The sequence below is a fragment of the Anthonomus grandis genome, chromosome 1 (assembly GCF_022605725.1).
Source record: "Anthonomus grandis grandis chromosome 1, icAntGran1.3, whole genome shotgun sequence".
NCBI classification, from domain to species: domain Eukaryota; kingdom Metazoa; phylum Arthropoda; class Insecta; order Coleoptera; family Curculionidae; genus Anthonomus; species Anthonomus grandis.
In genome coordinates this window covers 13,656,375-13,675,505 of record NC_065546.1, presented here as the reverse complement: position 1 = coordinate 13,675,505, position 19,131 = coordinate 13,656,375, and the positions used below count along the sequence as shown (strand labels likewise).

Below are 19,131 nucleotides of genomic sequence, written 5' to 3'. Positions count from 1 at the left end.
TTGTTAGATATTTGGATTTTTAGTATTATTGCTTGTTTCATATATAGTGACTTTAATAGCACTAAATTTAATTATAATTTAATTTTTTTGACTATAACAAATTACCAAGTGAGCTTCATGTTTTTAAAGCATCATAAAAATAGCTTATCAATCGAAAAAAATACAGATTTTCTTTTCTGTGTAATATTTTATTATTACATACTGACTGAAAGTCTATTTAAAATAATTTAATTTTTTATTTTCTTAGGAGTATTTCTTAGTACTCAGAGCTCCAAAGCTTTCTATTATTCGATGTAGCGATCCCCTGTTTGTTTTGACTTTTTTTGACCCCTATTTGATATTTTCTATTTACCTTGCTTTATTATCTATATTTAATTTTTTCTGCATAATTCAACTACTCTATTATAATTCAGAAGATTTTATGAACTCGTAGACTAAGCAATACCTTTCTCGAACTTACTAGGACCATCCTCAGTATGTGCTTGTATGTAACTCTTTAAGCAGTCACCCTCGCATTCTCTTGAAAGAACTAAAGAGTTTAATTGGTGAGGCATCCTTTTCAATTCAAAATATTATAAATTTTCTTATAAATCATTTAAAATTTGATACTCAAAAAATATTTACAATATTATGTTGCGTCTCCCAAACAATCAAGTAGTTAATAAGCTCGCCAACTAAGTGAATTTTAATGTTGCCTATATATGTTATTTTAATCTTTGACTGCTTTATATTAAAAACTTTTTTTGAATTATAGTATCTCTCACTTTTCATACGTAAATTTTAAAAAAAGCTAATAAAATTGAGCGCAGTCATTATTGAGGTTACTTATTTATCAAAATATACAGTGACCGCCTAAAGTTCCGCATAAATTCGATAAAAATTAGAGACATGATTTTTTGAGCGCTCGGACCCGGTGATTTTTATTTTAAGTTCCAATATTTCACATATATTTTTGTATACAGGGTGGAATAAAAAAAAAGATATGACGTCATCGGTCACTTTTTTAAATGGAATGCTATATTTTTTATTGCATTTATGAAATATAGGCGAAATTCCAAGCAAGTTTTGTATAACACACCTTATCTCAAAACTCAACTGTTTTCAAAATATTTACATTTAAATAACAAGAAAACAAATAAGTACGTCTATTTACAAATTAAGGTAAAATCAAGGATAAAAATAATGTTATAAACACTGCCAATTGTTTCTATTTCCATGGTTGCACGTAAAGAATCTCCATTTTCAAATGTCACTGTCAGTTTGGAAATTAATAGTATTTATTAGAATGGCTAATTTAATGAAAACCCAACGAATTGAAATTTTGATGATGCTAGGGTATGGGGATCGAGTGCGCACGCAAAAAGAATTAAGTGAACTGTTTAAGGCCAAATACCCAAACCATCCTAGTTTTCAGTCAACAGTTAGTAGAATAGAGCACAAATTCATAATTTCAGGTCATGTTAGGGATTGGCCAAGATAAAGTCCAAAAATTTCTATAGAAACAAAATTAAACGTTCTGCTCTCCGTCGAAGAAAATCCAAGCAATGCAACTTCACAATTATTCAGTTGATAATAATATAGCGAGAACGTCAGTAAGACGCATCTTAAAAGTAAATGAATACCACCTTTATAAAATTAGACTAATACACGAATTAAATGAGGACGATCCTGATCGAAGAAACCAATTTTGCGAGCAAATGATAAACATTTGCAATAATAACCGTCACTTTGTATTACGAGTTTTATTTTCGGATGAAGCAACTTTTTGTTCAAACGGTGTCGTAAATCGACAAAATTGTCGGTACTGGTCAGTGTCAAATCCACACTAGGCAGCAGCTGAGGGTCATACACAGTACCGTAAATTTATAAATGTTTGGGCTGATATCATGGAAAATAAAGTAATAGGGCCATACTTTTTCGAAGAAAACTTAACAGGACAACGCTATTTGAATTTTCTTCAAGAAGACCTTATCCCTGCTTTTGCTGCCCTATACCCAGACGAACAAGATCCTGCTGTCCCGACAGATAATTTGTGGTTTCAGCAAGACGGCGCACCGCCACATTTCTTTCGAGATGTCCGTTATTACTTGGATACATTGTTCCCAGGAAGATGGATAGGACGAAGAGGGCTAATAGAGTGGCCGGCCAGGTCTACTGAAATACTAAAAATAGTCAGCAGACTATTTTCTATGAATTTCGCCTAAAAAGTAAAGTTTATATTGAGAAGCCAAACAACGTAGAAGATTTAAAAAATAGAATTAGATATGAAATTAGACGTATATCACCAGAAATAATTGATAGTATTTTACATGAGTTTGTAAACCGTCTTGCTTTTTGCCAAGAAGTAAATGGGGATCAGTTTGAACACTTGATACATTAATAAGAGTTTTCACAGTTTATAACATTTTATCCTCCATTTTATTTTAATTCGTAAATAGTCGTACTTACTTGCTCTCCTGTTGGTTAAATGTAAATATTTCTGAAACAGCTGAGTTTTGATATAAGGTGTGTTATACAATACTTACTTGGAATTTCGCTTATATTTCATAAATGCAATAAAAAATATAGCATTCCATTTAAAAAAAATTTCTCAAAAAATCATGTCTCTAATTTTTATCGAATTTATGAGGAACTTTAGGCGGTCACTGTATAGTAAGTTCAAATCGAATATTTTTATACTTAACTTAAAAGAATAATGACAATAACCAATAATCACAAAAAATATTTATACTAACAATAATAATTCTTGATATTGTAAGCGATCTTTATTTTCACTGCAAATCGAAATAAGGCCAAATCCAAACATTTCCCAAAGTACAAAATCACATTCCCTCAAAAGCCTTTCAATTGCTTGTGCAAATATTATCCCTACGTGACATTTAGAGATAGAAAAATCATACTTTATTGACTTAGTATAGTTATACGTTTATTATAAGAAAAATCGAGAAATCATAATATCTTTTGAAGAATAGGTAACTTTTATTTATATAGTGGTTATTTTTCTAACAGGTGTGTAAAATATTTCATTGAAGTGAGAAATTCACAGCCAGAACTCATGGGAATTACCAAATTTTTCACTGTATTAATGAGGATTTTTCAGTCGAATAAAAGGGATTTTACACACCAGTAAAATACGCAAATTTTTCTACCATTAAAGACAGCATAACACGAAGAAAAATATAAAATATTAAATTACTTTACGCACTTTTATCAAGTAAATTTGCTCCAATAAAGATCTTTAATATATGAATAATAATCATAATTTAGTTTGGTTTAGTTATACTTATAGCATTATTTCTCACCCTTATGTGCAACCCTTTAGACAGGAGGAGATACACCCTTAAGATAGACCCCATAAATAGAAAGAGTAGTCCAATAATACATTATCTTGGAACTCTTAAAAAATGCTTTTCAATGATACATTTCGAAAGCCACATTTCATTTATCAAGTAAATATTATTCAATTAAATATTTAAAATGATGGTACCGATATAATAGTATGTCCCAAAAAAATTATAAACATCTGAAGCCCGTAGATATTTGCTATGTTTTTTCCCAAAAAGAGCATTGTTTATAAATATTCGCATTATATATTTACAGAATTTATTAACTTTTACTAGAAATAATATTTTAAGAACAGTTGATTTTTGGTTTAATTTAAAAAGAAAACTGCACTCTTTAACAATAATGTACAGCGTTGCTGAACGTACATGCGTTACTTTGGACTTATATACTATGAGTAAGCATTCGACAGGGTCCAACATGAAAGACTTATAGACATAGTTGATGACAGAGATACCCGCACTATTAAGAAACTGTCTTATGACAAAAGGCAGCGGTTTGGGTCAATGGAAAACTATTCTGTATATTATCCCCACTGTTCCATTATAATCTATATTCTGATAAAGTATTTACACAGGCGTTGCGTGACCAGGAGTGCCGAGTTAAGATTAAGGCCAACAATCATCCGCTATGCTGACAACAAATATTGACTTGGTCAATGTGATGGGACAAGAGATGGGTCTAAGCATACCGGAAAAATTAAGCTTAAGGTTTTCAGTCGTGACCTGTATAATGATACTGCACTGCACATAGCTGGTCAAAGGATTAAAAGGATTTCATGTCTCAAATATCTTGGTTGTTATATTGCAGAACATATTTATCTGGATAAAGAATTCTAGGGCAGAATAAAAAAAAACATTTTAAATAATTAGATCACTCTTTTGCAACAATAATCTAAATTTAAAACTGCACCAGAAAATGATTAAATGCTACATAGGGTATATACAACTCTATCGGGCAGAGATTTAGATCTTAAAAGTAGTAATCATTAATTGTCTTGAAGCATTTGAAATGTGGCTATATAGACATATGCTCTGATTTATGCAGACAACTGCCGTCCGTGATTTAATTTAACAACAGTGAAATGCCGATTATCAATAAATAGTTCGAATAGTTAGAAACAGTAAGACGTACGATTAAAATTTATAGTTAGAAAGTACACAAATACTTCGCTGGCAACCGACGTAGACTCCCGCTTTCAATTTGACTGCGGTCAAGGGTGCTAGTGTCCCACAAATTGTTAAAATCAACTTTTTGAAAACTTTGTACGCAAGCAATCTTTAACAAAGATACATTATAATCGTAAAGCAATATAAGAATTTTAAGTAAACTGCAAGCGCATTCTTAGATTTACTATTTCTGGTTAATATTTTTCTTTGGAAAGAGAAATCCTGAGTATACAAAAAAAGTAAAACCATGAAATATTAAAATAATATTTTTAATTATTAATATAAAAATTAAAACTTTGAAATATATTAGGAACGAAAAAGTAAATAACAAAGATGTTTAAATAGTTTTCATAAAACAAAGAGGAAACAACAACAAGCATATTATTATCTCACTCTTATCTGCAACCCTTTGGACAGGTTGAGATAGACCCGTTAAATTTTAAGTAAAAACGGCGGTCGAATGATACATTATTTTGAAGCCCCTTCTTCATGGTAAACGATTGCAGCAAATGTGTTAAAGCATACTTCCTATCAAACGAGGAAGTCTCCACTATCACCAACGAAATTTTGAGAAACAGGTCATTGTGAAACGAAATAATAGAATCATCAATCGGTATTAAGCCAAAGTAGTCTGTAGCCACCAAAGACACTGGGATGATTTTCCTCATTTGTTCATTGAAAGTACAGAGCAGTTAAAAGAGAACTCGGTCTGCATCAGAGACCGAGTCCTCTATTTAAAGTTAGGTTGCCCGCTACAAAGCAATCTATTACATGAAAGAATAACTACATCAGTGAGTACGTAGAAAAAAATGAGTGTCATCTGTATTCAAGTGCGCATTTCTATTCAAGATACCAGCGAATCCAGCGATTGGCTGAAGGAAGCGTATGATGTCAAGGCCAAAAACCAAAAGTATAACAACGAAGACTTCATTTGAATATACTACCCTAAGAAATTAAAGGATATGTCACCAAAACATCAACATCCTGGGATGGGCCATACAAAGTTCTGGAAGTCACCAATGATATTCTTTTCCCAAGATAAAAGTCGACGCAACGTAAAGCTCAAGTTATTTAATTTTTTATTTACTTATTTTTAACGTTTGATTAATTCGTAGCCCTTCATTCTAATGACCAAAGTAGTCGGTAAAGCTTGACCTGTGAAGTGCGGAAAGACCTGTTTGCTGCTTTAGCTAAGCATCCTCTATCCCAATATGTGGATAAGTATGTACAAATATCTAGATGAAGAGCCGAGGTTCTTTTTCGTAAATTCGAAAAAATTCAAGAGTTCCGTCGGTCTAACCCGACAATCAGGCAACTACTGGAACTGATAAACAGACTGGTAAAATCATTAGCTCTCTGGTTCCCAAAGAGACATTATATAAAAAGAAAAAACTATAAGGCTATTTGGAATACCTTATGCTCTGTGAAGAAGGAGTTGCTTACCGAAGACGTGAGATGCCTAGTAATTCCCAAATTTATATGCGGACTTGATAATGTGGACTGGCATATTTAAAAAGGTCTTCAGCTGTGCTGTTATCCTTTTATACATCATATTCTGAAGAAAAGAGACTGTTATTAATTATTATGTTATTAATTATGTTATTATTAATTAGACTGTTATTCCTATAAGAGACAGGAAATATTCTATCGATATCGATATCTACCATCTTTGGAATAATTTATGCTAACGACAAGAATGTCAGCAGTGCTTTTTCTTTCCGGAATTATCACAGTGACACAAGCGGGCACACTGCAGGATATCTTTGGAGATGGTTGGAAGGTTAGTGAATTTTCTGAAACCATGGTTTTCTACTGGGAGACCCGTTCAAGTCAGAATATTGGCGCGCCTTTTTAATCAAACATAAGTAGTAGTAAATGGAATAAGTATAATGTAAATAAATATTTCTTAGTAGTCTTAGGTGATAATTTATATCAACAGTTTTTAAAAACAATAAAAGTGAATATAAAAGTATTTAATTATAATTAAGCCATTATTCGTAATAAGTAGCAAATATGTAATGACCATAAGGGGTCGCAACTTTCCTAATTTAAGATAAGAGTTTTATAACGTTATTAGAAAGCTGACTAAATTTTCTATGAAAATGGCTTAAGCCAAAGATATCATCAGATCAATAATACGGGTGGGGGAAATAAAAGAATATTCTTATATTTATATATATATAAATATGATATTATATCTTGTGTGCCCAATAATTAATTTTAATGGACAAGATATCATATAAAAGATAACTTTCATTTCCCTTAACGAACTTTTGCAGTGACATAGTTGTAAAAAAAAAAAGTTAGATTGCCATGTTTACCGTTGTTGGAGTTTTTCTGAAAGTTTTCTAAAAGTTTAAATTGATTGGTATGCTTTACCTTAGAAATTATAAAATCTTTATTTTGGCGAAAACTGCATATCGATATTTTTATTCGTTCGCAGAAATAACTGGTTATAATAAAAACGAAAATAAAAAAAATAGAGTTTTATCTAGCTTGTATCTAACAAATAAAACATGGAATTAACTAAAGCATACAAAAGGTCTGCTAAGCTTGTATAATCTTGTTAGTAGTCCACAAGTCATCAAAAATTCACGAGATAATGACTGTTTGATGAACATTTTTTATGAACGAACAATATTTAGAAAGAATACATACCAGAATAGACAAAAAAATGATGTTGCCAAATTTAAATAAAATGTAAATATTTAGGCAAATTTAAGCAAAAAAAAATGAATTAATTCTGAAACCAAGAACAGCGATTAAATTATTTTACTGTTAGTATCACCTTTATACACCCCATATAAAACCTCGAAAATAGCAAAAGAATCTATACATCTAGTTTATCCTTAAATGTCTTAGAATTCTGACGTATTGGAACAATTTAAGACCAGGATTCTAGACAGATAATTACTTCGGAAATTAGCTCTTGCTTTCCAACAATAATACAACCCTGTTTTTCATGGATCTGTTTTCGATTAAGTCTATGGTTATACGTATTTAGGACTAATTTATCAAGGTTTTTTTGAGAATTAAACTATGACCATTGTTTGCATAATTATATAAATAATTTCGATATTGGAAATTGATGCTGACTATGCTTGTTTAAAATGTTTTTGCCTTAATAGTTATTAAAATATTAATATTTACATATTATTATTTTAGTCAAATTAAAAGAAAATAATACACGGATGCCTCATAATGACATGAACAAAAAACACGTATTTAGTAAATGTTGCGATCAATGAATGCTGAAAGAATGTTCGTTATTAAACACACCTTAAATTCCTGCAGACCCTGGAATAATATAAGTCCTTTCAGTTATTTCTAATAATTATTTATTTATTTATTAATAGTAATGTAAATGTTCTCTTCTGGGTGAAGTACCCGTATGCAAAGCAGAATGATAAACAGAAGCTCTTTCTACTTAATGACGTTTATTTTTAATTAATAGTAAAAATTTGTTTTAGTTGTAAGCACTGAGTATATAGTAACGATTTATATATTGTTTTACAATGTGTGATATATTGTCTTTGTACCATAAATTTTTATGTATTTTTAAACATTTTGTAACAATATCATGTAAGTTTTACGTTAATTTTTTTAAATGATTATAACAACCTTTTTATTTTATGACTTACTAAAGATCTCTCTTGACAATGGTGTAAAAACCGAACCCCGTCAAAATTCAATGAAAATATACACTGTGAATTAAAAGGGACTTCTGTACTTCATTTTGCTTTGTTTAAAAATCCAAAATTTATATATTATTAAAAACGGTGCTGTGTATACTTTTATAATTAAATAAATCATTTTTTATCGTAATGGTAATGTGATATATGATCATGTCCAAAATGTTTTTTTAAATGCCTAATAGTTTCTAAAATAGAAAAACAGATAAATTAAAGTCAAGTTTTAAATAGTAATAAGGATTAGTATAAAATAAGGGCAAATTTGCTCTCTTAAATTAATTTTTTGAAATTATTTATATAACATTTTAACTTTTCGAACAAGTTAAACTATTTCCAATCATTAAAATGATTTTTTTAATTATTGGTATAGAAAACAAAACATAATATATTATTAGACAATGTTACTAATTAATATTTTTGAATATTGGCTTCTTTTGAGCAGAAAAAGAAACAAACCAATTTTGGAAAAATTTACTTTATATTAGAAAAAATAAAAATAAATATATATTTTATTAATTGTGTTACTATATTTGTAAAATAACTTTTAAATCACTCAACCAATAAGTAAGTCCTAAGCATAGCCTAATTTGGGCTAAAACTTTAACTTAAGAGAGCTCATTTTTGTTTGCGTGTTCGGAATGTTTAGAGAGTTGACATCAGCGTATTAAAGTTAATTGTAAAAAATTTAAATAGTAACTTTTTATTCGTTTTCAATTTTTTTTTAAATTAATTTAAAATGCTCTTTATTAGTAAAGTTATAGCCTGCCCCCGCAGCGCGGTGGGTATATACCTGCCTAGCAGTCGTGTGGCCCTGGGTTCGAGTCCCAGACTTGGCATGGTCGTTTGTGATGTCCGATTTAGTTTAAGTACTAAAAAAAAATATATAGAGGTTTTTCGTGACTAAATGTGCTCAGCACAAGGTCAATAAATTAAAAAAAAAAAGTAAAGTTAAAAAAATGTTCAGTGGTTAAAGCCGTGAGATAATTAGTAACATATTGAGGTTTATGCATGCAGAAGCAGATGCTGGTGAGTTAGTTTTCCCCTAGAAAAGGATTTTTTTTCCATTTTTATAAAATTACTTTTGATGTCAAATAATAATAAGCTTTTATTATTTATTGGTAAACTTTAACCATTTGACATTTCTAAATACCGCTGTGGTTTAATTAATATTGACTGTATTTTTGCAAAATTTCTTATACCGGTCTTGTTTTCGTTGGTTATTTATAGGAAGCCGCATTGAGGCAAAATTTTGCAACGTCGCGCGGGTACGAGTGCCTGCGACAGAGCACCGCCCCGGCCGGCCCGAGGACGGGATTAGTAAACATCTGACTTTCGTGGGAGCTGTGTCGTTTGGCGATAAAATGTCCCAAAATATTACGCGAAAATCCGGGCATTTTTAAAATATTTATTCTAATGCGGATTTTACAGACATGACAATGTATAAAACCCGCATAGAAGTGTAATCTTAAAATGTTTAATATGCTGTGTTTTGCATAATGAAAATTAAAGCGTTATTCTAATAAAAAATAAAATATCAACTCTGATAAAAATATAATAAAAAATCAGAAATAAAACTCTAATAAACAAACTTAACATTATATCATTTTTTAAATAAAAGGCTCAAATAAACCGCCTCCTTTCGCTAAACAAAAACTTAACCTATCTAGTAAACCTAGTAAAAGCTATTTCGCACCTCCAAAAGAGTTTCAGGTAAAATGGAATTGGCACCTTCGACAATTTTATTTCGCAACTCCTCTAATAAGATGACCTACTAAATACATGCTTGTAAATGGTCTGCTTAAGGTAACCCCACAGATAAAAGTCATTTGTAAACAAACCTGGAGATCTAGGAGGCCATTTAATATCGCCAGTCCCATTAATAAGGCGGTTAGGAAAAGCATTTGTTAAAAATTCTTTTACCCTAGCCACGTTATGAGCAATACAGCCATCTTGCTGAAAATAAACCGGTCCCAGGTCTACATCAGGTAAGATTTGGATGGCAGGAAGAACTTGGCTTTGCAGCAACTCAAGGTACTTTTGGGCGTTTAAAGTGCCATCAATAAAAATGGCCCTATAACATTGTCGCCCAAAATACCTGCCCAAACATTCAATTTCTAAGGATACTGGATATGAAACTGAAAACTTCTGTGCTCGTTTTCCTGAGACCAATAACGAACAATGGAAGGATTGTGTTTGCCATGTAATGGAAAAGAAGATTCATCAGAAAACAAAATATTTTTTTTAAAATATTCGTTTTCATTTGCTTTTTCCATCATGGTTTCACAAAATTCCAATCTTCGCTACGGGTCTTCAGGAAATATTTCCTGAGTTTTTGAATACTTGAAACATTTGTACCCATATTTTTTCCAGATACGAGCAACAGTTTTACTGCTCATTCCCAGTTCCCCTCCAACACTTCTAGTGGACCGTATCGAATCAAGTTCTAGGGTACTGCAAACCATTTCTTCCCGCCGTTCTATATCCTAGACCACTTCAACAGGTGGTTCTTGACGTTTTGTGTGGCATTTTTTACAATCTTGAAGACAAACAGATGTCTCAAAATTTGTAACCACATTTAAAACCGTTTTTGCACAAGGAATCAGTCTATTCTCAAATGTCACTGAAAACAAATCTCTACATTGTACTGCCGAATTGCCTCCATAAAACCATTTAATTAGTTGAACTCTTTCGGAAGGGGTATAAACAGCCATAGTGAAAAAAATACGAAAATAACGCTCAAAAATTATTAATGCAACGTGCAGTAACACAGCAAAGTGAGGTCTGCTGACTCCCGGTTCAAAAAATAAAAACGAAAAATTCCGCCGCCTGCAAGCCGCAACCAAGCGGTGTTGCCATTATTTTGGGTAATACGTAGCTCACGATAACACGATCTGTATGTATATTATGACGTATATTCATTTCTCCCATACTCACTTAAAAGGATGGAGTGATGAATCTTCAGAGAGAATAAAAAACCTATTGGAAAAGGACCACGCCTTATTATAGTACACGCAGGTGGAGAGAATGTATTTGCATACATATGGTGGAAATCCAACAGCACAAGTGGCGACTACCATCACGAGATGAATTATGAAAATTTTAAAAAATGGGTAACGGAAAATCTCATTCGTAATCCAACGCCAATATCACAATAAACAAATAAGAAAATACCTACATCTGTAACGAAGAAAGCAGAAATGCAAGAGTGGTTACGATTAAAGGGAATACCTTATGATGATAATATGTTAAAGCCGCAACTATGCAATAAATTAAAGCTTCATAATTCGAAATATAAAAACTATGAAATAGATGAACTCTTTAACGCAAAAGGTCAGGAGTTATTACGGCTCCCTCCATATCATCTCGATTTAAATTCACTCGAGTTGGTTTGGGCTAAACCCAAAACAAAAAAAATATAAATTTTAATTTTAATGAACTTCTCTATCGACAAACGGAAATCTAGGTGTAAACAGGCCAAACGTGATAAACAGGAATATTTAGAAGAAGGATCAACCGTAGACATAGTTGTTGACCAGCTGATAATTAACCTAGATCAAACAAATAGTGATACAGAAAATGACACTGAAGATGACGAATATAGCGAATTGTCTGAAATAAAGGAGCTTGACAAAGATCATGGAGCACAAAGCTCAACTGTTGAAGACGATAGAACCTATGTTAATATAAAAATGTTTGTTAATAAATCATATTTTATTTCACGAATTTGAACTTTATTTATAAAAATATAATTATAGTTGCGTAATGGGTAACTTACGCTAATCAATCAACACATAAAATTTAAAAAAATGTTTATTGTTAAAATTAATAAATAAGTTACTTAGAACGAAAAAAGTTTTTTTTTGTGAAAATTGGTCACATTGCCTAAAAGTGAAAAATCTAAGTTTCTAAAATATTTTATAATCTGTGATTTCTTATTAAAATAATTCAATTTAATAAATAGCATCTTATAGCTCGTTTAGGTGCCCAAATAATTTAAAGTAATAAATTTAAATTATTAATAATAAATTTTTGTTGTACTTACACACAGCTGTGGCTAGCTTTCGAACATTAGTCCTGCTCATTTTATTTGATCGAAGGAGATAATCTCCAACCTGAGAAAATACAAAAGCCCAAAGCATACGCAGTAGGTGAGGCAGACCCGATAGTACACCAGTCTAAAAAAAATGATATTTTAACAATACGTGTAATAGATAAGGCTAAAGCCTGTTCTCGAGCTTTCTTTTATAGCGGCATTAAACCATGAAATAGCGTAAAACAAAGCAATTTAACGGCAAAACAAGTAAAAAACTTTTCATTTAGATAAAATGCTTCTGCTCTTAATTTCGAATTAACGCTCCTTATTTTCGTAGAAAGGAGCGAAATCTACAAAAATATAGGGTAGATACAGGCTTGTTTATGTTTACTATCGCTTAATCCTTTTAAGAACAGAGTTATAAGAGTATTTTCATAGGTATTAAAAAGAAATAATGTCAGATAATTAAAACGGATTTTAAAAATGATGTAATAGTATATTTACGCCTTTTAATACCTTAATCTTGTTATTAAACTTACAGCTTTTATGTTCCATCCATGGATAAACTTAAAATAGGTTGGAGCTTGGGTCATTAAAGTAAAAAGACCCCATGTGCCGCCCGCTTGAGCCAGTACGTTCATCCAGACCGTAGAATTTCTTAGAATTTGGGACCATGGTACTGGGGCCTTAAAATAATTTTTTTTATTAGGAAAAATCTGGTTTCATAAAATAAAAATCTTAAATGACATGATGATAATGATGAAAATAATGAATTAGATGACTTACTTTTTATTTATTGCCTACAAACATTTATGAAGAAAAGACGTAAACCTTAAAAGACTAAACATTTTCTCACCCAATTTAACAATGTACACAAACATTTACCCCTACAAGAGGAACGTAGCAAGTGTACAGTGTTACATACATAGTTACATACATACATTACATAGTATCTATCTAAAAAGCCAATGCTTACAATTGGCATGATATTGCCTAAACCATCGAAAGACTTACATATTCTCTGGTAATAATGATTCAAATTAATTGAAATTAAGCCTAGAGAAATAATAATAAAAAATGTAATTAAAAAAAAATCTTCAATTTATTGAAATTTCATTTCGTATTTAATATTTGTAGGCTTCAGCCGTAGGAAGCTCTATACAGGGTGATTTTCGTATTTTGGTAAGAATCGCACACCCTGAACGGCGGAGGCGACTTTTTTAAAATAATATATACAAACACCTTTTGGGTATCTACGTTTTTTGATGTTTAGAAAATAGTAAAGTTCTAGGGTCGAATTCCGGAAATTCTGAAAAGAGGCTCTTTAATTGTTATATACTTTGTACCGGGTGGCCAACTAAGAATGGACGTCGGCGATATCTCAAGCCCTAATAGTCGTAGTGCCTTGAAAAAAAAATGTTTGTAATAAAAGTGGCAAAAAAAGAATGCTGGAAATTATTTTAAAGTTTATTGGTCAACCGCTAGAGGGCGCCACAGCTTCTTTAAATCCTAAAATTGCATTTTTACCAAAAAACCTCCAATAACGTACACCTCAAAATATTATATCAATATTCTAGAAAGATTTCCTCACAAAAAAGTTTCTACAAAAATTTCTGTCAGTTGTCAAATAAAGTGGTGGGGGGCTTGAATAAAGAAAACAGCTGAAAATCAGCTATGACTAGACCGATTTTTTTAAACATATTTTTTTTAAGTCTATTGTTGCCTTATTTTTTCAACCAAAAAAAAATTTCAAATTTTTTTTCCTAAAATCCGCTACAGGGCGTTGACTTGTGACTAACCCTTTCTGACGGATTATTTCAAAAAAAACTTAAATGCAACTATATATATTTTTTTACGTCATTAAAAGCGGGGAAAAAAACCAAAGAAACTGGTGAAAACGACACTTCGATATCAACGAAAGTTATAAAAAAAAGTGTCCAGACGAAGAGGCGTTTGACATAATAGGTACTTATTTTGAATGTATGAGAAATGCAACAGTTGCTGCAAGGGTGTATGCGCATCAGTATCTTGATAGACGCCATCCTACTCCAAAAGTTTTTCTTCGGATCATACATCGTTTGCGAACGACTGGAAACGTTCGGCTGCCCGTGTTTCGGAGACAACGCAGACGACGCACCGAAGACAACATAATAAATGTTTTAGCCTCGTCGTCACTTAAGTACTAGGACAATAGCGCACGACCTGGGAGTAAATCGAACTACTGTTCAGAATATTCTCAAGGAGTACAGGTTAGCGATCTTTTGGATATTAATCTTCACTATACGAGATGAGACTTAATTTTTCTAAGGAGAGTTAATTTTTTGATGATGATGCTTTAAAAGTAAAATTAATTAATTTTTACACGAAAAGCACCAGATTTGTCTATTCTGTTGAATTAGCAGTCATCATCTTGTTCCAGGTTTCATCCATATCATTTAGTCCTGCATCAAGAATTAAGTGCACAAGATTTTGACCGAAGGCTAGACCATTGTCACTGACTTTTGGGTATGATTGCAGAGAATCCTCAGGTGCTTTTAAACATATTGTGGACAGATGAGGCTATATTTCACAGCAATGGAGGCATGAATCTCCACAATATTCATTACTGGTCACCAACGAATCCGCATTGGATGCGAGAAGTCCAGCATCAAGGCCGTTGATCTTTAAATTCTTGGGCAGGAATATTAGGAGGTCGAATTATCGGCCAATTTTTTTTTAACAACGCACTAAATGGTGCAAATTATTTGCAGTTTTTAAGGGAGGAATTGCCAATTTTATTAGAGGATGTGCCACTTGAAATTCGCCAACGAATGATGTTCCAGCACGATGGCTGTCCAGAACATTTCGCCCGAAATGTTCGGGAGTTTTTAGATGCTACCTACCCTGGTAGATGGATAGGACGGGGCGGTACCTTTCCATGGCTAGATCACCAGACCTAACGTGCCTGGATTTTTATTTATGGGGTCGAGTTAAAGAAATTGTTTTTACAACAAGACCTACGACGCGACAAAATATGATTAACAATATTACGGCCGGATTAGGGATTGCATGCAGACTCTCTCATTTGCTGAAGTAGAGACTGCAGTTTTGTCTACCGAACAAAAGATGTTTCAGTGCATAGAAAATGATGGAATGCATTTTAAACATTTAGAGAGGCACTAAATAAATTATGTGTAGAATATATTATTTATTGTACCACCTAAGATTTCTTCAAATTGTATGTAGAATTTAAATATCAAATAACATATTATAGAGTGTTCTATTTAAAATAAGCAAGTTTTCATCTACATCCGGTATCATCAAAATTGTTACAAGTGTCAAATTATTTTATTGTTGTATCTTTAATTAACTTTTCTATGGTATGGTATGGTATGGTGCCAAATTTTCAAAACTTTCCTATGGAACAACTATAAACTGTATGCACATTTTTCAAAAATAGGCCAATTTGGTCAACTTGATTTAGTTAACACCCTGTATAAATAAACGTATAACGATCAATTCTATATCTCGGATTTTCTAAAACACTACTGAGTTTGTTTCTTTTAAAAAATACTTAATTAGTACGAGTTTATTCAGCTTGCCTAAGCAAATAGTAATTTATGGTCATTTTTATCACTTTTATTTTCGAATGGACACTATTTTGTTAATAAGTTTAGTTTAACAAGTGATATCAAAGTGCCGTTTTCACCAGTTTCTTTGGTTTTCTTCCCCGCTTTTAATGACGTAAAAAAATATATATAGTTGCATTTGAGATTTTTGAAATAATCCGTCAGAAAGGTTTAGTCACAAGTCAACGCGGATTTCTAGCGGATTTTAGGAAAAGTAATTTGAAATTTTTTTTTTGGTTGAAAAAATAAGGCAACAATAGACTTAAAAAAAATATGTTTAAAAAAATCGGTCCAGTTATAGCTGATTTTCAGCTGTTTTCTTTATTCAAGCCCTCCACCACTTTATTTGACAACTGACAGAAATTTTTGTAGAAACTTTTTTGTTAGGAAATCTTCCTAGAATATTAATATAATATTTTGAGGTGTACGTTATTGGAGATCTTTTGGCAAAAATGCAATTTTAAGATTTAAAGAAGCTGTGGCGCCCTCTAGCGGTTGACCAATGAACTTTAAAATAATTTCCAGCATTTTTTTTGGCCACTTTTATTACAATTTTTTTTTCAAGGCGCTACGACTATTAGGGCCTGAGATATCGCCGACGTCCATTCTTAGGTCCATCACCCGGTACATTAAAATTGATTTTTTTTTACCTTTTTTTTTAACTACATACACTTCTAAACAAAAATATGCCAATATATTGAGTGGCACACCAAAGGTGATGTACAAAAAAAGTATTTGGGTGTCTTTTTAGCTATATGCATTATAGCTATACATAAAATTAAAAATGTTTACCGCTTGGCCTTTACAACAAATCAAAACTATCTCTAATACTAATAAATTCAAATCTTCTCTTTTAACTGATTTTTACTTTTAAAACTTTGGCGGCTCTTAGACAATTTTTTTTTAATAATTTCACGGAATTTATTCAATGTTTTTTTTTTGTAAAATAAATAACTTTCATATTTTATTAAAATTACTGAGTGTTGTACTCGACTTTTTTGTGTGATAAATGAATACCTTGTTTTATATTAATAACCTTCCATGTTCTATCATATTTTAAGGAAATCAGTTTTTGTTCTTTCGTGATAACAAATGACTGCTCCGGGTCGCAAGGGTAAAAAGGCCGAAAAGATAAACAATTGAGATATATCACATTCCTGATATATCTGATATTCTCTAATAATTAAATATAACTTTAAAATAGGATATTTAAGGCACAATGCTTTTAAGTATATTAATTGATTCAGTACTTTGCGAACATATTAGTTTTAATCTCCCAAACTGGATCTCTTAGAAGTAAAAATATATTTTAAAAAAAGTACCTTTTTCTTTGCAACACTTTGGCCTAAACATTTTAAAATATACTCCTTTTCTCCCTCAGATATCCTAGGATGTTGACTGGGACTGTCGTGCACCAAACACCACCAAGCAATAAACCATGCGGTACCAAAAGCGCTGCTGGCATAAAATACGTATTGCCAACCCCATTTGTCGATTATAAAACCGCAAATTGGATAGGTCATTGCAGCTCCCACAGAACTACCTATTAAATATAATAATTTAAATAATATTTTTTAACCAACAAGAAAGACATTAAAAATACCTAAATAAGCAGTAACAAATTTGCTTCTTTCATTTGGAGGGATCCATCTTGCGGTCATATCATGCATTGAAGGCCACGCAAAGCCCTAAAAAGTAATGTTTTTTTTTCTTAATTAGAAAATCTAGAAATATGATAAAAACATATTTTTGTGATAAATTTTTTTTATCAAAAAAGGTAGTTTAAAAAAAAACAAAAAGGCTTTAAAATTACATTTTTATACATCTGGCTTGTGGAAAACTTTATAAGGTCGCGTAGTATTACTGACCCACTTACACGTTGATGGTGTACATCTTTTGAAAGTTTCTTTTGTTTATTGTATGACTACTAAAAGTGAGGTCAGGTAGTCAGGTACAATAAAAACTTTTATATTTTAGTATGTCATCTTTAACTAAATATATTTACAAATATTATTAAAATTTTTAGCGAACTTTAATTGATCGGAAATTAGGCAAAGTAGGGTTTTGTTTTCAGTTAGGCAGTTACTTTATTTCAGTTTTTTAATTTTTAATGGTATTAATGGTGTAGATAGTACTCATTTGCTTATATTTTGCCAATTTATAACAATAAGTTATTGTCGTTATTGCTATTAACTGCGGTACTTTGATTTTATTATTTTAAAGACTATTTAAATTTTATTAATCTAGATTTTAAGTTTATGGTTTATCTATTAATATTAGTTTCGTTAGTATTAATAGCCCAACGAAAGTTCAGTAACATCCCGAAAGAAATCTAAACACACATTTTTGACATTAAAAGTTAAAATATTAGTAATTTTACCTCAGTAATTTTTATATTTTTGTTTTAGAATGGTTCTTAACTTTAGAAAAAAATAATTTTATTGCATATTCATAGACATATTCAAAAAATTATTTGAACATACATATAATTGAAATACAATTTGAAAAAAAAAAATTGTAGAGTAGAGAGTACGCAGAATGTTAAAATGTGATGAGCTAAAAAAAAGTATTAATTTTTATTATTTTTCTTTCGTACAGGGTGGTTTACTAAGCGTAGGTCACGACTATATCTCGAGAAATTTCTGATATGATTGGATGTTTCTGTAACATAACGAAAGTGATTTTTTTATTGGATTTTGTTTGAATATCAGAGAAAATACAATTAAAAAAATACCACTATTTTTTCTGAGATCTTCCACAAGATCCTTTAACACGTTAACTGCCACATGGCACCACATGTGTGTCACAAAAAATTATTGGCTTAGGTTCTATGGTACAGCATATGGACCATTCCCATTACTCTGACTTCATGCTGTGTGGTACAAACATTGAGCCACAAGAGCAGTGATTACTAATGGGAACTTATAAGGCATGGCGCCACAGACCCAATTTAATAAAAACCCTAGGAATTTTATTTTTTATTAAAAAAAACACCTGTAATTATAAAAAACTAAAAAACAAAGGTTTATTCACATTTAGTACTTTGAACAAAATATTTAGAAGGTATAATACTGCTAAGAGTTAGACAAAATATTGTCTTTAAATCAAAGAACTTTTATGTTTAATAAAAAAACAACTTAGAAAATAAGTTTTTTTACAAATAGTGTATTCATATGTAGATCTTGGTGTCTTCGATTGTGCAGCTTTTGCACCGATTTCGTTTGACACATTGGCATAGCACACACTACATCTACGGCGGATTTTTATATCTTCTAATGTATGGTTTT

General features: G+C 31.2%; 1 protein-coding gene across 1 annotated transcript in view; it reads right to left on the bottom strand.

Moving 5' to 3' along the window:
* The window catches only part of LOC126739390 (sialin), a 75,815-nt gene that overhangs the window by 33,913 nt on the left and 22,771 nt on the right, over positions 1-19,131 (bottom strand). The window contains exons 5-8 of the mRNA XM_050445055.1: positions 17,448-17,532; positions 17,167-17,387; positions 12,776-12,922; positions 12,246-12,378 (exon numbers count right to left, since the gene is read on the bottom strand). Of these exons, the coding sequence (XP_050301012.1) occupies positions 12,246-12,378; positions 12,776-12,922; positions 17,167-17,387; positions 17,448-17,532 (586 nt within the window). The remainder of the gene's footprint in view (positions 1-12,245; positions 12,379-12,775; positions 12,923-17,166; positions 17,388-17,447; positions 17,533-19,131) is intronic.